At 31.0% G+C, this 27211-nt stretch overlaps 1 protein-coding gene across 2 annotated transcripts in view; it reads left to right on the forward strand.

Moving 5' to 3' along the window:
- Positions 1 to 27211, forward strand: part of LOC145329988 (gamma-aminobutyric acid receptor subunit beta-like) — a 113098-nt gene that overhangs the window by 13900 nt on the left and 71987 nt on the right. For both annotated transcript variants that reach the window (XM_080174491.1, XM_080174492.1), the window contains exon 3: positions 1024 to 1137. In XM_080174491.1, coding sequence (XP_080030617.1) covers positions 1024 to 1137 — 114 coding nt within the window. The remainder of the gene's footprint in view (positions 1 to 1023; positions 1138 to 27211) is intronic.

Raw genomic sequence — 27211 nt, forward strand, 5'->3', positions numbered from 1 at the left:
TGGGTATAGTCCTTTCCACGACATCCCTCCATAAGGAACGATTATTTTAATTGATCGCCTCTAATGATAAGGGGCGATGTAATAGCTCCTTGAAAGGGGCGATTTAATAGCCCCTTATAACAAGAGGCGATGTTATGACTCCTTGAAAGGAGCGATTTAATAGCCCCTTGCCATAAGAGGCGATTAAATGATCCTTTATCGCCCCTTCTAAAGAGGAGATGATATGTCCTCTTATCCCAAGGGGCTATTTAATTAAATATCGCCTCTTCATGGCATCTTCACTATTATATATATCTTAGTCCCTTGATGGTCCCTACATCGCTCCTCCATCGCCCCTCCATCGCCCCTCCATCGCCCCTTTATCGCCCCTACATCTCTCCTTCTTCAAATTTATATTACATTGCACTTTGATGGCCCCTATATCGCTCCTCCATCGCCCCTCCATCGCTCCTCCATCGCCCCTCCATCCAATAATGTAATCGGATTGTATGTATGATGTAATAATAATGGTCTATTAATTATCTAAAGGATTGATTAACTAAACTTACATCTCGTTTATTGCTTAGAATAGAATCACCTTAAAGCGCCTTATAAAAATGACGTCATTTGTATTGCATGACGTCATTTTTTATTAGGCACTATAAGCTGGTTCCTGCTTCGCTGGAGAGAAAAGCTATGTAAAAATCGTTAAGTTTTAAAAACATCAATTGAAGTATAGTTATTTATTCTGTTTTGTCATGTAAACTATTGTATGTTTGTTAATGTTGCGCTATTTATGAAAAGACAAGCAGGGCTCGGCAGCCACCTCAATAAACCTCAGTGAAATCAACCTTTTGAAATTTTAAAAATGATCTGGAAGTCGAAACCTGACTCAAATATGACAAGAACTCTCTTTTAAAAAAGCATTTTTCAAAACATCCAAACGTGTTTTAATTTGAGGCTTAGTCGCGGCAAATGTGCGGTTGACGAGCCCTTGATATGAGTACTAACCTCTCATCTGTTCTGATAATATAATTCATCCAGGTTGACTATCAAAGCTACCTGTCCACTTGACCTCCAGTACTTCCCCATGGACACGCAAATGTGTACTCTGGAGATTGAGAGCTTTGGCTACACCATGTCAGATCTTAAGTTCAGGTAAACTTTTTAGCTATTGTAGATGGTATACTTGTTATTTATTATTAGCTAAGCTGTACATGATATAAGTGTCTAATTGTTATGAAACTATAATTTTGTTTCTTATAATTATTTTGGTATAGCAAACAGAGAGAGAGAGTGAGCGTGCGTGAGAGAGATAAAGAGAAAGATAGAAGAGAGGGGGGGGGGGGGGAGTAAAAGAAAGAGTGTGTGAGAGAGAGAGTGAGAGAAATAAAAGTAGAATAATTTGAAATAGAATAAAAAAGAAACAAAAAATTTTATTTAAAATTAAGGTTTATATTTCTCTTTTTCCTTATGTAGGGCATCCCAACAAAAATTTGAAAAGAATAAATTTAAATATGCTTAATAATTCATCTTATATAGCCTAGTTTTCTTCTTCTATAAATCATGTTACATGGATGAGAAACAAGGTTGACAACATCAATTAAGACGAAGCAAATAAATCAGATGGCAGAACTAACAGACATTAACATTTATATTGAATTAAGAATTATACTAATACCAAAAGTAGTTCATTCATTGGTTGACTAAAACCTTTTGGTAATTTTATTAAGTTTTGATTGGTTGTTTCAATATTTTTTTGTTTATCATAAAAGGCTCTTATATCTATTTACCATAAAATTACAGAATTCCTATTACATAAAGTACTAAGATTTATTTGTCTGTAGCGAAGGATCTCGCTAACCGATGAACCAATATGTTCTCCTTTAAAGTGAAGCTTCTTATATGTCCTGAGATGGTTTTAGTCTATTTTATTATCATAAATAAGTCTGGGTATGATTTTAGGCAATTATTCTGCCTTTCCTATCCCTTCTAATATGAAGCCCCTAGACGTTAGGGGCGCAGCAGCTAGTATTTATATAAATTGCTTGATTACAGGATGCATTTAACAGAATACATAGAGTTTATAACCCTTTCAAACTGATGGAGTCTTTCTATCCAATTTAAACTTTTATTCTTCTAATATTTCTCTATTTGGATTAGGTATCCTCGATAAAATAACATTTTTCTGTGTGTAACTCTCGCGTTGATTTGTCATCCTATAATAATATATACATTTTTTGCAAGTTTCACCCGTTTGTGGGTCTAGGCATTTCAACCACATCTTATTTATTTAAAACATATCTCATAGTAGCATTATATATTAAATTTTACTATATAAATTAGTGTTTTTTGTTGTCTGAAGCTTAAGATTTTAATAATTAGTGAACTGATTTTAGTTTTTCTTTTTAGGGGAGCTTCAACTAAGTCACGGGATGGTTTTAGGATATTTTATTTCGAGATCTTAGATTTCTGCCCCTTCCTAATCGCACATTTAAATACAGAATCTCAAGATTCGAACCCGCGACCACTAGCATACTAAAATCTGCCAAAAACTTATAAATGAATAGTTTGTTAGGGCTCCTTTGATCTCTTTCACATTGCTTCAAATTTAAATATCTATTTTTGGTGTCTCTCAAAAAGACCTCTATTTAAAATTAGCTAAAATTATCAATGATTAGATGATGTTTTTTATAAGATAGGTAACAAATATGTCTTTTAATCTGAATTTTGAGGCTTCTGAAAATGATTAAGTTTTACTTGGTTATTTTTAGTGTCAGAAAAATAAATATATTGTTGGAACACCTTTAACTGTTTTAAATTTGGATTCTTATTATGCTTCCCTTTTTCTATTTCTACCCTTTTTATTTTAACCTCTTTTTGGTTTAAATCCCCTTTTAGTGTTTGATCTCAGATGAGTTTTTTTTCTATTTCTATACAAACAATTTAAAACATTCAAATAAGTATTTATAAACCCCACAGTCACAGCAGAGTTACGATACAATATACTAATTATTATTTCTATTTTTCTCTATATAGTTTTTTTTTAAATAAGAAAATATGGATAATTTAACCCTCTTACCCCAGGCAAAAATTTGAAAATCGGCTTTAATGCAAAATTTGTCATTTTTTGATAAAAAAACTCCCCACGTCAATGAAAGAAAGGAGATATTAATGAATTTTTTCTAGCAAGAGTAAGTGGGTTAAATTAGCCAATTCTTTTATTTTAATTAAAAAAAACACTGTAAATACAAATTTGATAGGGCTAACTTTGCAGAAAAATCAGAAATCTCAGATGGTAGGGTGGAAAATTATATTTTCACTAACGACAGTCATGTAAAACTTAATAGCATATTATTAACTAATCTGTGTAAAATTTAAATCATTAAAAAGGTTTACTCAATAGCATGAACACTTTCTGTCTCTCTTGCTGTCATTCTAAATAATGTAGGCAAGTTAGCAAACTTCCAGAATTGGTTCCCTATTATTTAGAACTAACACAGTGTGTTACATGGACCTCACTTTGTATGAGTAGAGCAAAAATTCTATAGGTTGGGGGTGAATTTTTACAGCATGTACACAATAATGGACTGGTTATGTGTGGCTTTAATACAGTTAAAATTGGGCGGAAAGCAGAATTTATGTATTTTTCAATTGGCTTAGGTGTTAACACTCCATGCCATAGACATTAGCTACAAGGAGGGAGTGGACATCAGGCTGTTTATTACACTAGTTTGCAAAGTTTTATAAAAAGACTTTCTTTTTTGTTGCCTTTACAACTCTCAAACCAACAATTAAATTTAAGAGAGGGTTAGTTTTATCGGCAATTGTCTTTTCTTGTCCAAATATTTCAAAACTAAAGTTTGCTTAATTATAAATCATTTTATAATGTTAGTAAAATTAGATTTCAATAAACATTAGAGAATTATTGAATGTAAAATGCTAAATTATTAAATCGTGATTAAATAAACTGCCTAAAAAAATTGGGGTAGGGGGGTATTTTTTTTATTTTTGGGAAATAGACTAAAACCACCACAGGTTCAGTGGTTACCGAGCTCTTAAGGGACTGTCAGACAGACAGATGGACATACAGACATCAAGCTACTTGGTATTGTAGATTATAATTTCATGGAATATCCTTGAACATGTTAATATTCAGGTAGTAAAGTTATAATTCCTTATTTAGTTTCACTTTATATTTTATCATACTGGTTAGATTTGCACATTAAGAAATTAATGTTTTAAAGTTTAAATCAAGCTTCATAGATTGATGTAATAAGCATTCAGGAAGTTTTAAGTTTTTATCTTTATATTTATAGTTTTGACTTTAGGACTCTAAAGACAAACAAGAGAACATTTATTTAACAATTAAAGTAAAATAATCATTTTCTAACAAAAATATATAAATTATCTCAAGTAACAATAACTGAATTTTATGCCATCATTGTACTCCAAATACAGTTGTTTCATTTCAATTTTGTTGAAAGCTGTGGTTATATAAACATATTTGGAGAAATAATATGACAATAAATATATTTGACAGTGTTGTAAATGAAAACTCATACTAGATATGGAAAGGATATTAAATGGTTTTATCTTATTGGTTTCAGCCAATGCTCTTACTCTGGGCTATATTTAAAATTATAATTATTTTTTTTACCTGTAATTACATCAACCTAACAATAAAGAAGCATCATTCATAGACAACTATTTCAAATATTAAATGAAAATGATGACGATTACAATCTTGGGGCTAAAAAACTGGTAATAATTTTATGATATTAATGGAAAATTGTCTTTTTTTCCGTATGATTTTTTCAGTATGACAGGTAACCAGTTTTAATCCAGTGGATATTAATCAGTTTCAAAGCTATACTGGAAAAGTTAATACAATGTACATAATGTAATATAATGTGATAATTATATTTTCCCCTCTATATTTTATGTTTCTGAATCTAAATTTTTGTACCTTCATTAATACCAGCAAATGCAAATTTGAGTCAAATCAGTGAGTAAAAATATAGGGTTAAAACTATTAGTAAACTAAATTTCCCTTCCAACTTGGACAGTATAAGTTTCATATGCCTCACTAATTTAAGTGTGGAATTGATAGCCTCCAAAATATAACACAATTTATGTCATAATGTTTAGATTTCTTTACAAATACAATTCTATAAGAGTTATTATAATATTCTAGCTTATTTTCTTAAATTTTTAAGACTAGACGATAAAATAGGATAGTTATTTATTCTATAACTTATGTTATAGCAGGATTTATATACAGTTGACCGCGGATGCAAAAAAAAAGATAAGAAACATTAAGTTTAATTCTATTTTCCAAGGGATAATTTTATGAGAATAAATCTGACCATTTTTATTTACGTTTTACAAACAAAATACTTTTATTTTCTATGTATTCATTCAAGTTAGAAACCTAGAAAAAATTACGCTCAACAAGTTTTTAGGATTTGGGCTTTATTTGTGACAGGTTTTATGATAACAGACGTTCATTGAATTCCACCAAACTCAAAATATTGTTAAATCACCATAACAGTCATTACTTTTGTACAAACTGAACTCTTCTTTTTGCTTTACTCTGTATATTGAAAACTGTTTATATGTCTTTGTGCGAATATTAACTATTTGCGGATTTGTCAATTTGCGGTGGTGTAGTCACACCGTTGAAAGAATTAGATTCCATTAGTAAAATTATGATTAAATATGCTTCAAGCGGGGATCACTGTTTTTCCCCGCAGTTAAACATGTCATTTAGAACTTGGCAGGACATTTTTGAATTAAAGAATATAATAATTATAATATGATTATTGAAACAATGTGGCAAACTCCTACTTTTTTTCCTAACAGTTTAATGTCCTTATTGTCTCAACGTAGTTAACCTATTTTTGGTATTACCACTACATTTGCTCAATATGCCTGAATACGCGTGCATAAATACATTTGAACTTACGCATTTAAGGTGCCTTTGGCTACGCTTTTCATTTTATCTAGAAATAAAGAATATAATTATTATACTATGATAATAGGTATACTTATTCTTGCTATGGTACTGAATCTATTAACCTAGCACCTTACAGACTGTATCAAAGCTACAGATGGATCCCTATGTTTTTGTTTATGCTTTTTATGGTGTAATATTGTTGGTAATTGCTCTGCTAACATAAGAAATTTGCAGTACCCGCTGTGCTAGCATATAGGGATAAACAAAAATAAAATTACTTCGGACGACTACATTTTAGTGAAATTATGCGAAACATAAGTATTCCTTCTATAGATTGAAATAAAGAAAAATTTAATCCAAAAAATCTAAATTCAATAAAAATTAAGGCAAAGGTTTTAAGCCAACAAATGAGAAATTTCGTTATACTGATCAAACTTAGGGTCCAGTATGATTTACAGACCAATCTCCTTTATCTCCCTGGGTAAACTACATGGTCTTCTAACAGGCAACCAACCCTTTGTGGCGTTATCCCCTTTTTTTCAAATTGAGAACTTTAATTTAAGTTAGACAAGGTTATAGGCTTTGGGGCCGAGCGCCCGCGGCTAGGAAGGCTAGGGGGCCGAGCGCTGCGGCTAGGCAGATCAAGGGGCCGAGTGCCGCGGCCAGAGTAATATAGTTCGGCCGTGGGGGGGGGGGGAAGGGGTGTAGGAGTTACTGAAATTTTCAAAATTGAAAAAAATCTTAAGTGGATAATACCGTAGGGGTATTAAGGATCGATGTACATCAATTATCATTACATTGGCTTATACCCTTAGATTCCTAAATTGCCCATAAAGATTAACACTGTTACAAGAAATATTTTTTATCCATTTTCCTATCCCTGTATCTATGAGAGAACCTGCCTACTTCTTGGCAGAATAATATATTTTCCTATCCCTGTATCTATGAGAGAACCTGCCTACTTCTTGGTAGAATAATATATTTTCCTATCCCTGTATCTATGAGAGAACCTGCCTACTTCTTGGCAGAATAATATATTATATGTACTCTCTGTTAACACAGTAAATATTATCTTACCACAAGAATTACGTTGAAGTTTTTAAACAATTTTTTTTTTGAAAAAAACGTTTTCGTTTTTATAAATATGAGCTTTGTGGTTATTTGTCGACCTTAACCTCATGGGGGGCTAGGTGACGTTTCGGGTACAAGTCCTTTCCGCGCCACCTTAAACATATTTTGCATGTGAATTGAAGTGTAACGCGCTTAATCGCTGTAGGTATTAAGTAAGGTAACACCAAACAAACAACCAACTCTATTATTGCACGGCCTTTGTCTTGAAGTCTTAGCTTTTAATCATATTGAGTTGGGCAAAGGCATTCTCCATACTCTAACTATTAATGTCGGGCATTTGACATAGCATCAGTAGGAACATTTTTTAACGTCTTTAGTTATGACGCAATGTTGAGTCGAGACTCGATCCAATGACCTTCCCGACAACGAGCGGATTCGCTACGTGTAAAGCCATGACCGTGGGTTTGCTTATTTGTTAGTCTTATCCTAAAAGAAATGCCTGTCTGTGTGTTTGTCTGCCTTTTGGTTGTACTGAAAGGAAGAGATAAAGTAATTAAAGACGCCTTAATTGCCCTACTAGAGTCAAGTTGAGGAAAAATGACCAAAAAGCAAATATTCTACTCAGTCCATTCTTATATGCGTAGCATCTCTATAAATAGCATCAACCCTCACAGACTGCCTGACTGACTCATTTTGCTTCCAACATCTCCTTCAAGGATGGTGATAAAAATAAAATTAAATAAAGATTTCTCCTACCTCTCTCTAAAGTCGTATTGATATAATCATACATTTACGCTTCTATGACTGTTCTCAATCTTGCTTTATTAAGATTGCGCAGAAAGTATGTGTTTGCCTGTGCGTAAGTCTTTGTTTGACAAAGTTAAATTTTCTTGGTAAAACTTGAGGTCGATCCTTAAAAATTAAATATGAAAAATACGTCTAAGCTTTTTTGGAGTAGAATAAGGGAGGGAGGGCGTTAACTTTTTATAGATGGATATTTTTTTCGGGGGAAGGAAATAAATTTTGGTGTATAAAACGTAGATAATATTAATCTGATTTGCAAAATTAAGAGCTTTGAACCATATTTTACTACAGCGCCCACATTTTTGGTAGATTTTTATGAACTCGTCTTGGAATAAAATATACAGTGCTACTTCTAAATAAGTTACTAACATAACAACATTTTTACAAAATAAAATTAAACAAGGATAATGATTTCCATAAGAAGCACTTCAAATTATATTATAGACCTATTATATAGAAGAGCAATAAAATACCATATTAAAATGCAGAGATCTAAGGAGATAAAACAATGGACGAAAAATTCATGTAAACCAACAATTAAAAAAGAATTACCATGTCTATAGATTAAACAAGGATGACAACATCTATAAAAGCGAAGCACTCAAACGGTAGGACAAACGGACAAGAACACTTATATAGTGTCATAACTGAATAATCAGAATATAAATGTATAAGAGTCGAAACAAAATTGTAAGTAAATTTGTTGAAAAACTGCTTTATACAGGATAATGTTTATGGACATACTTACATATTTAGGACTTGATTATAGAGTTGCTTCGCTTATAAAATTATACTTTGTCGTCCCAGGAATCAATATACCAAAAGTCAGATCAATCGGATTATTAGATCACATAAAATTTGATGTTAAAAAAGTAAAAAAATCAACATGTTTAAAATGGACGTACGGAAATTTTGGTAATGATTATAGAGTTGCTACGCTTTCTAAATCGTACCTAACTACTAAAGGAATCACTAGCAAAATTTGAAATCGATAGGACAATTCTAACATGCCTAAATTAACGAAAAAAGCTATCCGTTACAAACGGACGGACGCTTCGCTTTTAAAAATTATTGAAAAGCCTAAACACTGCAAGTTCGTACCAACCAATGAAGATTTAATAAAGGAATAAAAAAGTATACATATGGCATTGTAAGTATGTTCAAAATATTCCTTTGCTTCGCACCTTATGGTTGTTATCATTCATGTTTATTTACACCATAAGTTTTATTGTGTCTGACTTCCTGAACTAAACATCTTAATTGACCGATGACGGGTAATAAAAATCTGAAAATTGAAATGACGCAAATGACGCAAATTCTGACGCAAATTCTGAACGCAATTCTCACGTTTATCTAAAAATGCAACATATAATAATAGCTATTAAAACAATTTTCAAGCATAACTTTTATCTTATTAGGATAACAATTAAATAAGAAAAATATTTTTAACATATGAAATTCGTGATCAAACACCTAATTGAAAAAAATGCAAGACATAGCTTTTATTTTAAGAAAGACTAGGGGCAACGGACGCCCCCAAGAAGCCTCTAGGTGTTCTTAAGGTGGGAGGGGGATAAGTCAACAGCCCTTCTACTTTTTAACTGAGTTTAAATAAGAAATATTCAGAAAAAAATTTGGGGGTGTGATTTTAAATTGGGAGGGTAGAGATACGCTCTCCCAAAATAGTTAAAAACCTTCCCTGTACCTAAAAAAAGCTTAATTGCAAAGGAAAACCAAACAGATGTCATTTTTTAACAATTTTATAAAAAAAAAACATTGGCGCACTTGTATAAACACCTTATCGCTATCAAGTTTTAGAATAGATAATCCAGAAAAATCCAGTTCAAAGGGGAATGCATAAAGAGATGGGGCGAATCGAACCGAAAATAGTTATGATGGACATCTTCCTTCATCTAATTGACCATTTGGTGCTAAGACTTTAATAACTCAAGTTCTACCAGAGAGATAGGAGACTGTTTATTACACTTGTCCCCAAAGACTTATAAGGACGTTTTCTTATTCATTGGCTTAACAACTTTGAGGACTTAGTGAATTTTGATTGGTTGGTTTATTTAGTTGAGTGTTTCAACCACTAATTTTACGCTACAGAAGGGGTAATTTTGTGCAACAGCATAGGGGGTGTATTTTAATTCTGTGGCCATTGTCTTATCCCTTTAGATCCCTAAGTTCTACAAAGCACAGCTAATATGGAACTAAGTTTGATAATATCCAAAATTATGATAATAAAATTACCCCTTCTGTAGATTATTTTTTTTAAAAAGATTTAGAACCAGTCAAAATTTAATAAAAGCCTCAAAGTTTTGCGGCAACGAATAAGTTAACGGGGTTATGAAACTTTGGGTACCAGTGTAATTTACTGTATAATGTCCTCTCCAGCCTGACTTACATCGAATCAAAACCACTGACTTATTTTTTTTATTCTTCTTGATAAGGTTAGGTATAGTAAATTTAGGAAGCCCCACAGAGGCTATTGATATTGACGTTCATTGAGGTCAAATATAAAGCTTTGTTCAAATCTAGACTTAACGGATCATATGTTACATAAATCTTAAATAACACACTGAAAAAACCCTACTTGATACTTTGTGTATACATTGTATGGTTTGTGTGTGTGTGTGTGTGTGTGTGTGTGTGTGTGTGTGTGTGTGTGTGTGTGTGTGTGTGTGTGTGTGTGTGTGTGTGTGTGTATGTGTGTGTGTGTGCGTGTGTGTGTGTGTGTGTGTGTGTGTGTGTGTGTGTGTTAGTGTAGACAGGATGAGTTACTTGCAAAGTTTGTTTACACTGTTAAAAATAATTTTTTTATTTAGTATCAAGTGATACTCTGGAGAGTATTGGACCCGTAAGTACCCTACAACTATATAATTAATATATAACACTATGTAATACTATATAACACAATAATTATTACTATACAGAACCCATACATTTTTTTAGTATCGATTGATACGCTCTTGGGTACTATAGAATACGCTGTAGAAAAGTTTATAAAAATAGTAATATTTTATACGTTGTAGGGTATCGGAAAATACGCTGTAGAAATGTTTCTTGATATAGTACTATTTCATACGCTGTAGTGTATCAGACAATACGCAAGAGAATGGTTTGTTAAATTAGTAACTATTCATTCGTTCTAGGGTACGAATCTGTACTGTAAAGAATAATTGAAACAGGCATCATTCGTGCACACCTCTCATGGAAGTGTTACTGCTTGGTCGTTTTAGACAAAGATGAAATGTTACTATTTATGCTCAGATTTATAGTTTTGTTTTTTGTAATTACGACTGACCATAGTTTTTATTTTTAAGGATAATGTTTAGTCCTAAACATCTTTAAAGTAATTTTTTTTACTAAATTTACATTTAAATTAATGTTTTATGGCTCTGCTTGGTATGTTTGTTGATATAACAAAATGTATATGTACATATAATAATCATATATTATAAACTGATCTTTCATACAAAGTAAAACAGTTTCATACTCTCCAGAGTATCAAAAATTATGATAGAGGGTAACAACAATTGCGAAGGAGGACAATGAAAAATTACTTTTACCGTATAGAATTATATTCCCAAGAGCGTATTAGACAATACTATACAGACAAATACATTATTTAGTACTACGTGTTACTTCACAGAACATTACCCAATACTTAAATACAGCATTGAAAACTTCCTTTTATCGTAATGAGGTTTTTTTCCTACTACGTACGGATTGATACTATACATTAATGTGAAGAATATAGAGTATCATCTGATGCTAAAAAAAAAAATTATTTTTAACAGTGTAGATTTATGATCTGTATATTGTGTCAACTTAAAAAAAATTTGATCATGTCGGGAACACAACGGATGTTCAAAACAAATTTAGAGGCTACAGGCGGCTAAATGGCTGGACGTAGAGACCAAGTTTGTACAACGCTGGTTTTAAATAATTAAGACCCTATAATATATAGGAAACACGTGGATAAAAAAACGTGCAACGGTATTTTCTTGCGCATTTACGTGCGCTACAAGCTCCCTGTCGTATGCTATAAATATTGAATTTTTGAAGCTATAGAAGTTTTTTTTTACTTGATCCTAAAACTTGGATATCTGAAGATGGAGCTGCCAGCTACAAAGATAATAAAAAAGCAAGGACGTTTTTGTCCACAATGAGTACATTGATGGCAAGCAACCAATAGTGTTTAATAATTGCAAGCAGTAAATAGTTATACAGTAATAGTTACGAGAAGCTTGGTTCAGGGAGGATATACAAACTTTCCCGATTTTGTTTAATTTTTGAGGAACACGACTCCAGTGACGTCATATTTTTCTTTCCCGAAAAAGAGAAGGGGGGAAGAAAATCTATTCAAAAGATTTTCTCCCATCTCTTTTTTCTTCCCCCCTTCTCTTTTTTTTTCTTTCCCCCTTCCCTTTTTCGGGAAAGAAAAATATGACGTAACTGGAGTCGTGTTCCTCAAAAATTATACAAAATCGGGAAAGTTTGTATATCCTCGGTTCAGGTTCAGGAAATATAATTTTCCTGTGATATTTAGTTGAAACAAATAATCTATAATACAAGGTAGAACAATGTCTGTCTGTTTGTTTGTACCGAAGGATCTCGCTAACTGCTGAACCGATCGGGTTCTCATTTACAGGGTAGATTCTCATAGGTCCCGGGAAGGTTTATAACTATTTTCTTGGGAATGGAAAATCCCCCACCCCCCAAAAAATGAAAAATTCCCCCTCCTCCCAAAAAAAGAAGAAAAAATTCCCTCCAACCCAAAATAATTCTTAAAAAAAAAATTTTCCTCTAAATCTAAAATACGAAAAATTAGGTTGATCAAACCTCTTGGGGCATAGCCCTTAGATACTAGGGGCGAAGCCGCTAGTGATATAAATAATACTATTCATTGCCTGTTGTCAGCGAATAAGAAAATATATCTGTGTCCTGTAACATACCCATGTATCCTAGACTTCATTTATTACTTCAAATTGTTTACATTCTTTTTCTTTTCACACCCAACAATGTAAGAATCGCCGCTGCTCTACAACTACTAATAAACTAGGATCTGTCCGCATGTCCAACTTACAAATTGACAAATTAAAAATAGATTACATACTATTAAGATGTCTAGCAAATAAGTCATTTTTGTGATTTATTTACAATACCTGTCAAAAATTAGAAATCTGTTCTGAAATTGTTTCATTATTCCTGTATTTTATGACTATTATATCTAAAATAATGTTGACGATTTTTTATATTACTGCTTCGCTTCTAATGGACTGTATTTTTCTATTTTTTTTTCATTCTTTAGCTTAAAATGTACAAAATCTGTTTCATAAACCATGCTAGACCTATGTGTTATAATTAATTGTCATAATTAAAGTAAACTAGTGGCTTCGCCTCTAGAGGAAGGTAAGGGATATATATTCCAAGACATCCAATAAAACTTCCATAAAAAATAAAACTAATTCGAACCAGAAATTTCTTAGATGTTCAGCTTCAAGACAAAAAAAATCTTATATCATATGATTCTAACAGTAAAGCCTAAACTCAATCTGCGTAATTATCATCCAAATAAGTGAGAAAACTTTTTTGGTGGTTTTCCCTCATATCGCATTTGGATGACAATTTTGTTTATCAAGATCGCATTTTCAATGCTTGTTTTAGGGTAGGATAGGTTAAGTATGGCTTTGAAGAGCCAAGAAGGTTGCCTTCAGCAGGGATATGGTTTGGTGTTTACAAACTTTGGATTATTTTTGGGATACAATTTTCAATTTTGTCTTCTCCTTCTATAAGATTATAGAAATAGATATAAAGGGTGTTTAAAAAAAAACCAATCGCTTCACTCTTTTCAATATAAACCCTACAGTTTTGGTCAAAAACTAACAAAAAATGACCCAAATCATGTCCAAGCAATGACAATGAGAAAGCACTATTAAATTTTGATTTCTACTCACCTCGCTGAGCACTATAGCTCGAGTCCTAGCCCTTGTGGAGAATTTTTCCCTACATGGAGATTAAAAATCAACAAATCGTCTTAAGTACTTAAAATCTTGTATAGAGGCCCTATAATGTTTATAATTTTTGATGGAGCATGTAAAGACCTTTCTATAGACGCCTTAACCAGGTTTCTAACTCAATTCTAGCCAATTTGGCATAAAAAAGACCGACCCATTAAACATTGAGACATGGCGGGTCTCTCTAGTTCTTGATGTTTGAAAGATCTTTCTTTTTGATGTCAAAATGGCTCAGATTGTGTTAGAAACCTGATTAAGGTGTCTATAGAAAGGTCTTTACATGCTCCATCAAAAATTCTAAACATTATGGGTTCTATCTTCAAGATTTAAAGTACTTAAGACGGGTTCTTCTTTATTTTAAAGACAGAGCAGTCATGTCTCAATGTTTGATGGGTCTGTCTTTTTGATGTCAAATTGGCAAGGATTGAGTCAGAAATCTGGTTAAGGCATCTATAGAAAGGTCTTTATATGCTCCATCACAAATTCTAAACATTATGGGGTCTATCTACAAGATTTCAAGTACTTTAGACAGTTTATTCTTAAAAAAAAAAGACAAAACTGTCTTAATTTGAAATAAAATATGCACTCTTCACGTAGAGAAAAATTTTCCACAAGGGCTAGGACTCGAGCTGTAGTGCTCAGGAGAGGTGAGTAGAAATAAAAATTCAATAGTGTTTCCTCATTGTAATTGCTTGGACATGATTTGGGTCATTTTTTGTTAGTTTTTGACCAAAACTGTAGGGTTTATATTGAAAAGAGTGAAGCGATTGGTTTTTTTTAAACACCCTTTATTACCTCAAAATACAAATATGATAATAGTTATTTCTTTCATAGTATTATAAACCGCTTTCCGCGGATATAGAATGTACAATTATAAGATTAAAACTAGAAGGCACCGGCTAAAAAAACTGGTTTTAATCTTATGATTGTACATTTTTATATTCGTAGAAAGCTGGATATAATACGATGCTAGACATAGTTTTTTCGTATGGATGAGAACCGGTTCCTATCCACCGGATTCGAATAAATACGAGAAAAATAATTACTACTAATATTCATTCAAATTGATGGTAAAATAAAATAGAGAATGTTAGTTTGTACAATCTAATCAAACCCATTGTCCCCTCCCTATCTGAACATACCATGGTTTATCGATTATTGGATTTTTAATAGAATGGGTATTTTAAAGGAGAAAAAAGCAAATAGTTCAACCGTTTTATAAATTGTAAGTAACACACAAGAAAGTAATTCTGTATTTTCAAAAGACATGTTTTGGCCTATTCTTTAGGTTAGATAATAGTTAGGTGAGACTCTCAGGGCTAGTTTACCACAGGGGTAGATTTTCCATGGTTGAGTTCCTCAAAGGGAAAATAAATTCGAATTTCTTCAAAAAAAAAAGGGGGCTAGGGAAAATATTGTTCTTTTACTGCAGATGGAAAATCCCTTTTCAAAAGCCAATAGGTTATTAGATTGTAATATCCAGGTATAAATTTGTCCAGAAATCTGGAGTCTGCCTGCCTAGGGTTCTGTTAAACTCTAGTCCTGTTGTTATATCAACATATGGCTACATACTGTTATTTAAAGTGTTAAAGATTTCTATTAGTAATACTAAATTGGTTCTAATATCGATGTAATAATAAGACTGATTGACCTTTTTAAAAGCTTGGAAAATCCGATGCCATATGGCGACATGAAAAGTTGCAATTGGATGTCAGCGTAATAGGTCTAGGTTTTGCACAGTAGACTTCAAAGCCTTATGGATTATTAACTTTTATGCCTTGAAATGGGATTAGAAATATGGATTTTGACGGCAAAATATCGTACAATTGAAAATAATGGAAATTAAGCTCAGTTTAGGGACAGTCCTTAAATGTAATGTTGACATTTTGAGAAACAAATTATGTTACGGTTAAGTAAACCCATACCTAATATTAGTCAAGAATGGGAGGTACGGACATCCAAGCTTTTTGTTTTGAGTGGGGGTAAATTAAAATTAAGGGTTTCACAGGGTTGTTGTCGTTGGGGGGGGGGGGGGGGGGTAATTTGCTATATTTTTAGAAATTTTGAGGGGGGACAATGAGTCGACATAAATAATGGTCAATGTAGTAATGTGTTTTATTAATAGCATGTCGATAATAAAACAATTATTTTTACCGTTTTTTTTTATGGGAAAATTAAAGGTAAATTTATCTAAACCAATTTTTCCTTCTATTATTTACAGGCTACCATGACATAATTTTATTAATTTACAAACCATTGTCCTATCCCTCAACCCTGAATACTAATAGACAAATTATCCTTGCTTAAAACCCGTTAAAGCTAATTTGACTGCTATTATATACCCTATTAAAAATTCCGATAGGTTAATTACCGATATTCTTACCGATTAAAAAAGGGATAGAAATAAAAGCTACTCTATAACTAAAGTATATCTGTGCGGTATGATCACTACAAAGAAAAAAATAATAATAGTCTATTCAAACTATTGTCATATTCAGTGATTTACTGACAAAAAATACTCTTTCTGTATAAAAAATGTTGTTTATGGCCATGATTGTCCTTTTTATCTAATTTTGGTGTTTGGTGTTGAAGGTATTGTGTTATTGGAGGGATAATTAGTTATTCTGTAATTATGGTTATCTAAATATCCATGTGTTGTTGCAGTTAGACTTTTGGGATAAAGTCCCTTTCGTGGCAACGCAACTTAAGGGGCGAGTCTTTTTATTTTTCACAGTAGCTTTTCTCCTATTTCTAGCAGCTGTGAGGGGCTCTAACCCTGCGGGGCCAATTGCTTAACCCTGTGTGGCAATTACCTAACTCAGTATAACCTAATATAACCTAAATTAATCTATACAAATCCATTTTACCAATACGACGAATCGCCCCTTAAGGGGTGTCGCCACGAAAGTGATTATTCCTGACTTTTGTCTTCTTATTATATCAACGTACAGAAACGGTTATGTAGATATTATGTCAGTAATTACCACTTATAACTGAAGATAAATAAAAGAACACCTCAAATAATAAAGAAAAAATATCCTTTTTTTTATGATAAGTTTTCTATAGTTTAAGCCAGATGATAAGAGACCGTGTTTATAAAACTTTGGTTACCAGTGTAATTTATCGTTCCCAATTTCCCCTCTCTTCTTACATATTAAGTCATTAGAAGATTAAATGTTTATATCACCAATGACCACTTTTATCAAAAAAACTAAAAATCTAAATTGCAAGTATACATAATGAATAAAAATCTAAAAATATCCAAAGAAAAAAAAAACAACTTTAATGTGAAACTTTGCTACTCATATCGAATGTTGTTTCATATTTCTCTGTTTCTTCCTTCCTTTAATATTTTGAATCAAAGTATGTTCCCACATTTTAGCTAAAATTTGCCTTAAAAGAGCAGCACCGTTTTTTTCGGACAAGAAAATAAATAATGTTTCACGCTTAACAGCGATTTAAATTAATTGGCTTACAAACAATTAGATTTTGCTTATATATTTATTCTATGATTTTGTATAATATATGTAAATCTTTATATTCTTTCAGGTAAGAAATTTATGATGAGCGTCTTGGCCAAAAGACAGGCGAAAACCTCTAGCAGTATGACATAAAGATAAGATCAGCCTTTCAATGAGTTGGAAAGATAATAAGTAATATTAATAACTTATAATAATTAGCTAAATTTCCAATTCAGATAGTTTAAATGGACACTGTTGAAAAGGCAATAAGCCTATATCTGCATTATATATTAGCAAACTAAACTGTGCTTTCCTACACAGTGCCTGTCGAACACTGCACCCCCCTCCTTCTGTTAAAAATAAATAATAACTAAGGGTATTTTTACCCTAATTCTGCAGGACCTATTACCCACGTCACAATATAAACTAAAATAACCCTTTCTAAAGTAATAAACAAACCAAAAAAACAATAGAATAATAAAATTTTTTTTTCTAAATTTTTTTTGTTAATTGTTTGAAAGGATTTAAAAAGAGATAGTTTAACCAAAATCTATCTAGGCTCGAAACCCATTATGTATGTCTAACAGCCCCTATAATAGATGGCCATTGGATATACATGAGATGACCTCAGAATTTGTTCATGTAAAAGTCCTTAAACCAGAGCTTGATATAAGAAAGGTAAATAAGCATTATTGGTAATACCCCTTAAATTCCTTAGAAGTTTTACAATTAATGAACCCTCAACGTTTACTGTATTAAGACCAAGAAATATAAAACTTGTACTATATTTTTGTACTTTTAATACTGGTTTCCGTACTATAACATGGCCCAATGCTAAAGGACTCCAATATATCCATGTATAAGAAATAATTTCTAAAAGTTTTAGGACTAGAACTCTAGACTATACATGAAATATGGGTAAAGTTATTCTATAGTATATTATTAGTTTATAAACAACAGCCTCGCCTGTAGCCTCAAGGCGTTTGTCCTTTAGGAAAAGAATAATATTATATAACTAACAGGTATTCATATATTAATTGCTTTTCATGTAATTTTATACAATTTTATTTAAAAGCTTTCTAAATGTTCATAGAAAAGAAAATATTTAAATCTTTTGAAATCATAATGTTTTTTAGTATTAGTGTCTAGCTATAATATCCAAAAACACGTCTACACACACACACACACACACACACACACACACACACACACACACAAACAAGCATATATATACAAAAAATAACTGATATACCAAAAATATTTATAGGACCAGACGTTTCCCCCATTAGATGTTCAAACAATTCAACAAAATTAGCAATTTTAATATCTTTTAATGGGGACCCTGTGCCAACTTTCAATTGGGTCTTTGAAAATCCACCAATAACGGCGTCAATATTAACACAATCAAGTCGAACAAAAGAACATAAAGCAAGTATAAAGTATTTTTGATTGCTGCACCACTTAAAAACAAAACTGTCCACATTGAATAAAAAAAGACAATTGATTGGTTTGCTGTAAATATTTGGTGTTTTTTGTATGCTAACTTTATACCCTATGTTGAAAGAATATGATATTGTAAAAGATATTACAATACCCTTCGGAATGCAAATGAAATAAGGCTTCAACATGGATAAACGGGTTTGGATTGCTGCATTCAATTCTATCCTTTATTTATTTTTGAACAATTGATATTTTAATTCGTTTAGAGGGAATGTCTTTATTTATTCTTGAATAGATTTTTTAAACTCTGCAACCAAATATTTTATCTTAATTTATTGTTGATTGTCCTATCCCTTAAGATATCTTAAATTAAATCTTTTTCGTAATTCAAACCACAAGTTTTAAATTACTGTTGGATATTATACAGAAATATATTATTGTTTTAAAGATGACAGCTGCCTTATTCCCTGTTATAAAGTAAAAGGCTAGAAATAGGCTGAGTCCTTTTTAATCAGTTATAAAAAGTAACTCCATATTGATATTTATGCCAGGGAGGGAGGTGACAATGGACTGCAAATAATTATGTCCCTCAAAGTTTATGCTTTTTTGGTGATATTATATCTTTATTGGGTTTGTGTTCAGAAAATCCACACTTTTCCACAAATAGATTTTGTTGTATTTCATAATTTGGATCTAATGTCCATTGTCATGATTAATGTCTTAAAATAGCGCAGCAACAACTATTTAGTTTAACCACACTAGAATTAGAGAAATATATGACAAAGGAAAAATTGTCCCCTCCTATTTAGAATATGGTGTATAATAATATATAAAGTGTAGCATATGGTACAGTTTATCTATCTATCTATCTATCTATTTATATATCTATCTATTTATTTATTTATCTATCAAGGACGTCAAAGCCATTTTTTTGTGGGGGAGGGGGTATTCTTTTGATTTTTTAAAACTAAAGGCTTTGAACTAAGGCGCGAAGCGGCAATTTTATTGTTTCAAATGATTGTTAATTGGGAGAAGGGGTGGTAGGATACTAAACTTTTTTATTCATGGTACTATTCATTTATTACAATTCTAAAATTGTTAAAATAATTTTTTGCAAGAAGAAGCATAATATAAGTTATAATTGTAGTACATTATTTCAACTATATGATTGTTCTTTTGCAGTACTACAGTACAGTTTTACACATACACAAACTCAAACACACACGCACACACACATACACACACACACACACACAAACACACACACAAAATGAAAGGGGAGGAGAAATTGTGTTATAGATTAACATTTGCTTCTGACAGCATACATACACAAGTGAGATACATAAATATATAAAAAAAGGTATTAACAAGGACAATGTTGGTCACCAACAACTAGCTAACAACACAGTTACTGTTTAGGAAATAATTTATAAAATTTAGCACTTTTAATCTCAAAGTTAGTATGACTATGATATTGGCTACAAGCTTTAAAATGGCGCTAAATAAAAAGTTCATCTTTTTATATGCCTTGAATAGATAGACAGACGTAGAATCAGACGAACAAGCACATTAATCACAGAGTACTTGTCCTTTTATAAAAGTAACATGATGTCTGTGTGTGTATACGTTTGTCTGTCTGTCAGTACTAAAGGATGTTACTTACCACCGAACCGAAATGGTTCTCCTTTACAATGAAGCTTCTCATAGGTCCTGGGAAGGTTTATAACTATTAAGAGAAATCGACTATAGAAAAAAATAAGCCACCACATTTTGTTTTTAATTTTTATAATGAAAACTTAAATAGAAAATGGGGGTAGTACGCAAAAAAAGATAAAAATGAGAAAAAAATTATAAATTATTAGAGAAGAAAAAAAGGAATAATACATAGGAAGAAAGAGATAGAATAATTTGATAATAGAAAGAAAAATCTATATTATGCATTCAATAATTTATACAGCAGGGATGGAAATTATACACCTTTTAATCAAGTATTAGGATGTTTATCTTTCTAAGGATTTTGGATACAGATAGTCATAAGCGGATACAAATAATTATTCAAAATTGTAAAAAAATGCCTGAAAAAGCTAAATTTCTTCCCTTGATTCTAGTAGTTCCCTATATATATTTTTTCTTTTCTAAATATAATTTTAAACTATCAATCTATCTTTAATAGGGAAAACTAAACTTTTAAAGTTAAAGTAGTGCTCGATGATCTTGCTTTTTGAGGGGAAAAGGGATAAGTAAAATGTTAAAGTAGTTCACTAAGAAAAAAATGACAAATAATCTTCTTCTTAGCTGTTGGTAGGTTAGCTGTATTTCCTTTAAAAATCATTTCAAATATTTATTTAATGCAAGCTAAACCAAGTGATCATATTCAATACTATACAGTAACAACAAACAAACATGTTAAATTCATATGATTTATGTCATTTAGACTGAGGAAAGTGCCATGTTCATCAAAATATATTTCAAATAAATAATTATAAAGATACATACTTTTTTACACACACACATCCAACTATTTTAGTATGGAAGTTTCACTTATTATTGTGAAGATAAGTGTTTTCAAACACATTAGAAGAGAAAGTTTTAGCATAAATCAATTCAATAAATATTACTTCAGATTAGCTTATAGGAGTATGAGAAAATGGCTGGTATGAGCAAAGGATGAATAAGTCAGAGGAATTGTAGAATTGTAGTTAATGTAGATAAACAAGGATGCCAATATCCATAAAGGCAAAGCTCTCAAATCCGATGGTAGGCTAGGCAAACATTAACACTTGTAGAGTATCAGAACCTTATTGACAGAATAATATTTGAAGTACAAACAAAATTGAAAATGAATTTGTTATAAAATTGCTTTACTTGTATATTTTGTTGTCCTAAGAGTCATTATTTCCAAAAAAAATCAGATTTATAGAATAATATTACCATACAAACATAAAAGAAGTTATAACTTAGCATGTTTTAAAAGAGTGTTGGGGATTTCTGGTAACAATTATAGACTTGCTTCTGTTTCTAAATTGTACCTAACGGTTACAGGAATCATCATGCAAATTGATAGGACAATTCTAAAATGCTTAAATTAACAATGAGAGCCATCCATTATGAACATATGGACAATTGTTATTAATCCCATTGCAACTACTTGGATGTCCATAAAACTCAATTTTTTTTCTCACTTTAATAAGAGGAAAATATTTCATTTATCAAAATGTCATAATTTTAATTAACTTCAGTTTGACTTTGACATGGCATTTGATGAGTTTGTAGATTTCATTCTATTTCATTTCAACATATTAAACAAATATTCCAGATTCACAAAATAGGTTTCATAATAGTTTTAAATTGTTCTGGAAACAGTTAAATTTTAGATTTAATATAATGTTTTAATGTAATATGATTTAATCAAAACTTATTATCCAAACAAATATAAAAAAAATAGAAAGCTGTTGTTATCTAACCAAGAAATAAATTCATTTGAATAAAATAGTTTGTAATTTCAGCTGATTTTGGGGGGCAATACTAATAAGTAGTACCCAAAAAACTAATAAGGTACTAAATACATAATTTTTTTTGATAAATGAGAAAAATTATGAATAAATAAAGACAATCTGATAATAAGATTAGAATTTAAATTTAAAAGATTATATTTATATAGATAATAATGTATATTCCCAGAAGGTTAAAAACATTCAATATAAAAGTTTTAATTTTCAAACTTTGAAATCTCCTGATGATTTAGGAGAAAACAGAGGGAAAAGGATGTTTGGTTAAAACTGATATGAAAATTGAGGAATTTGACATTATAATAAAACAGATAAAATCAAAATTAATAAAATTTTACAAATCAATATAACAAAGGGTAGCCTTTAAAAATTGTTTCTTGGTTGGTTGTAGTTTTAAGCGACTGGCTACAATCCATTTATGATTCCCAATACAACCATACATAACAAAATTTAGATATATTTATAATTATTCAATTAATTTAGGAAGCTTATCTGAACTGTACTTAAAATAATTATAGTATTCATTACTGTTTGTAAGCTCCAAAACAACTAAAGACTAATGCAATGCTTTTCTAAAATTTTAAAGCCTATTTTCAGAGGTTTTAATATTGCAAAACCTTTTACAGAAACAGAATTATTTAGAACCATTTTTTTAAAATTAGTGTTAAAATATTCCTTTTTCCGTGTTAAAAAGTTAGATTGGTATAAGTGTCGGGAGTGGGGTGGTTGGGGTGATAGGGAATTGAAGGGGTGAGAAAGGAGAATTAAGTTTAAAGGGGCGCCGCTGAAAATGATCATTTATTATTTTAATCTTTTTTGACTTTTTAGTTGTAAATTAAAGGAATAGAATTAAAATTAGAAATGTGTAATGAAATGATTCAATATTTCAGATACACAGACTGATCTATAAAAGCAATTATTTGTTAACCAGCGTTATTGTGTATTTTTCAATTTTAAAACAGCTGACTTCTACTGTTTATACAAAGGTTCCTGACTACGAGAAAAGGGGTAATTAATAATTATTGCCTAGGAAAAAAATGTCGTAAATGATTATTTGAAGTAAATAATTAAGAATTTGTTCTAATAAGATTTCTGTTAATTTACTTTTTTGTTAAAAATATACTGAGAATAGCAATTTTAAAACTTCTTTCTTTAAAATCTAAACTTATATTAATAAATAGCAAAAAAGTGCTTATACATTTTATAAGCTTTTTTTATGACCCTTTTCTGGAAGTCCTAACTGTGTAACGTAAAACGTTCCTCCAATTTAAGAGGAAAGCTTTTTTGAAACTCGACTGACATAGCAGCTTTTGTGTCAAAACATATTTTTTGTAAGTGGTGTTATGCAATTATCTCCAGATCAAGTGTTCTAAATAAATAAATTGATTAATGATTAATTACAAATCACTAATCTTTAATTACAAAGACGGATGTCACTAATTACAGTGACACCAGAGAGAGAGGGATATATATTGACAAGAACAACCCGGATAATAAAATAAGTCAAGAATTGTATTTGTTCAATTGATATTTGATACCAGGAATACCAACATCAAACCAGAACAAAATTTTTTATATTTTTTTCTTAAATATTGTGGAGCAATAAAAACATCCATTTAGGAGATACTAATAGATATAAATACTGTTCATTTAGTAAACAGTTAATTTGATATGTTACATAATTTGCAGAATATCTTTTCTCGATTTAGTTTCATAGAAATTTTGTCTTTGGTTCTGTCCAGTGCCTGTGATTCAGCAAATTGATTCCGTTTGAAAATTATAAAATTTTTGTGGCGTAAAACTTGTTTTGCGCTGTAACTAAAGGGATATGCAAGGAAATTGATTGTGGGGAAATTTTCACTCAGTATTGTTTTTCAGAATCCTGGTCCCTTGTCCCTGGTTCTTTTCAGAATCCTGGTCCCTTGTCCCTGGTTCTTTTCAGAATCCTGGTCCCTTGTCCCTGGTTCTTTTCAGAATCCTGGTCCCTTGTCCCTGGTTCTTTTCAGAATCCTGGTCTCTTGTCCCTGGTTCTGTCTAATTACAGATTACGAATCACCACAAATTTTTGCACAAAAAGATCTTGATAGAAATATAAATGCTATTTTATATTTTTCTTTTCTTTTTTCTTTTACTAAGAAAACTTAAAGCAAAGCTTTTCTAAGATTAGTTTCACTCTTTCCTTCATTACATCAGTAACGGAGAGCATTAACTTTAGTCACAGAAATTTAAGAACACAGTAATAGTGTCTGACTGATTATGACGTAACAAAAAAAAATTAGCCAATGAGAGGCCACTATAAATTTTACCATTGGTCAATAACGGCCTCTCATTGGCTATTTTTTTTGTTACGTCATAATCAGTCAGACACTATTACTGTGTTCTAAATTTAAACTTTACATGGTAATTTTAAAACAAATAAGAACGCGTATCAACTCCTTAATCTTTACAAAAGATATGAAATGTCCATTTTTATCATGTTGATTTTTAGAAAATATTTTGATATAAATTTGTATGTGATATAATTGTCTAATGCTTTTAAAATTTTTCTTTTGGGTTAAAAATAATTGAATCTAATTTGAAGTCATTCTGTGGGGTTTATTGTATGTTTATTACTTTAATTTTATTTATCTTTCCTTCAGTATTTTGATAATTTTTTTTTCATGAGGTATTATAAGTATTTCCATACAAGGATAGTTGGTATTTTTTTTTTTTTAAGTCACAGCTTTTCATAAAAATTAAAGAGTTTCCTTTGATATAACCTGAGTGCACTTAAGTATGACATATGCGTATGCATAAATGACCTTTTATATGCTTTAAATTATTAGAAATAGGACCATAACCCTAAGCTTTTCATTTCATACATACACTTTTTATGGCAGCTCAAATTGCCTCTAACAAATTATTAAGTCCTAGTTAAACCTCTGTGCTATTATTATATCAGTACATGACTTAATTCGAAAAGTTTATGGTAATTCAAATGACGATAAGACATAAAGGTGTGACATTTCTTCAACAATGTCTAAAAACGCAGGGATCTTAAGGGATAAGACAATGGGCAATAATGAATAAATTGATGCTCATCCCCAATGATGATAAACAAAAATACCCATTCTGTCGATTTAAATTATTGGTTGAAAAGTTTGAACGCTACAAATTTTAAGCCAATCAATCTAAATTCAATTCAAAATTGAATAAGCCAACGAATAAGATAAAGTATTTTAAAACTTTGAAATCCAATATACAAACCTCCCCACTTAAGACGTCATACCTTACAATTGTAAGATTATATGACAAATGGTTTACCAGTAACACTGATTGTCCAACAAAATGGAGAGAGAGAGAAAACAGATTATCAGAGGTACAGACTAACAAACCCTAGTTGGACAGACAAAATAAGACAGAAAGGATAGACAGACAGACAAACGGACAAGATTATAATGCCTGGATGTTTATTCAGATTAAACATGAGTCAATGCAATGATTAGCCATGTAATAGAATATGGTGTCTTCACAAAAACACAAAAATATATTCATTTTTTAGCTTAAACTTTTCAATAAAGTATTTAAAAGGAAAAACATTTATAATTAGTTTGTATAAACTTTCAGTATCCAAACTTTCAATTTTAATTTTAAACACCTTATGGTCATTTTGTCTATCCTAATAGGGGAGGAGGGGGTTAACATCATTTGTAAGACCTCTAGTCACATTTTCATTTAAGAAAATAGCATTAAACCTACTGAAATCCAATGTAATGTCTGATTTACCGTTTTTGAGATCTTTTCTATTTGTTGTAAAGTACGGACTATTCTGAATCTGTATAATTATACTCAGACATATCATTAAGTACAAATAAATAAAGAAAAGAAAAAATATAAAATTATATCTTTATCTTGGAACAGGTATAATTTATTTTCTCGTATTCATTCGAATCCGGTGGATAGGAACCGGTTCTCATCCATACGAAAAAACTATGTCTAGCATCGTATTATATCCAGCTTTCTACGAATATAGAAATGCACTATCATAAGATTAAAACCAGTTTTTTTAGCCGGTGACTTCGTCACCTCGGGGCTAAAAAAACTAGTTTTAACCTTATAATTGTACATTCTATATCCGCGGAAAGCCGTTTATAATACGATGCGAGAAATAACTATTATCTTATTTAGATACATATACTTCCTACTTTTTTTCACTTCCACTTTAAATTGGGGTACTTTCTTTTAAAATGCTTGTTAAGCAATCAGACCCTCTTTATTTTTTAAGTAAAATTGAAAAATGGAAGATAATGAAAGTCCCTCCACAGATTATGACGGCATATGATAGAATATCCAATGAAGGGCCAGTATACACTGTAATTGACCAATGGTAAAATTTATGCTGGCCTCTCATTGGCTATTCTATCGTATGACGTCATAATCTGATGAGGGATTTTATTCATCTTCGAAAAACGTAAGGGGGTAATTTTCTTCTTCTATGTCTAACATCTGCAGGGCTTTTAACTTATGACTCTAACCTTGCGGGACTACCCAGTACCCAGTATAGCAAAAATAAATGAAGAAACAGCAAAAACTATACCCATCCCTCTTTATTTTCAGTTAATTTTAACATTATATTGATGATAAAATGAAGACAAAGTCAAGGTCTAATTAATTTATAAAAAAAATATTTTAGGTATGTAAAAATGCTTATGGAGCTTCTCTAAAAAGCTCTATGCTGAAATTGCACGACTATTATCTGAAAATTATAATTGTTAACGATAAAGAATTGTGCCTTTTTTGGTGGATTATATTTTATGTCGATATTTTGGTTATGTAACGCAATTCTCATAATGATATTATGCTGGTATAATGACAACAAAAAGGTATAACAAAGGACCACGACAAAGCCCAAAATACATAACTTTTGCACCACGTCGTCTTCCTGTGACGTCATATTCTACATCTCTTTTTTAGGGATTTTCTTTC

The sequence above is a fragment of the Acartia tonsa genome, chromosome 10 (genome assembly GCF_053477335.1).
Source record: "Acartia tonsa isolate MP-2025a chromosome 10, ASM5347733v1, whole genome shotgun sequence".
In the NCBI taxonomy this organism is placed as follows: Eukaryota; Metazoa; Arthropoda; class Copepoda; order Calanoida; family Acartiidae; genus Acartia; species Acartia tonsa.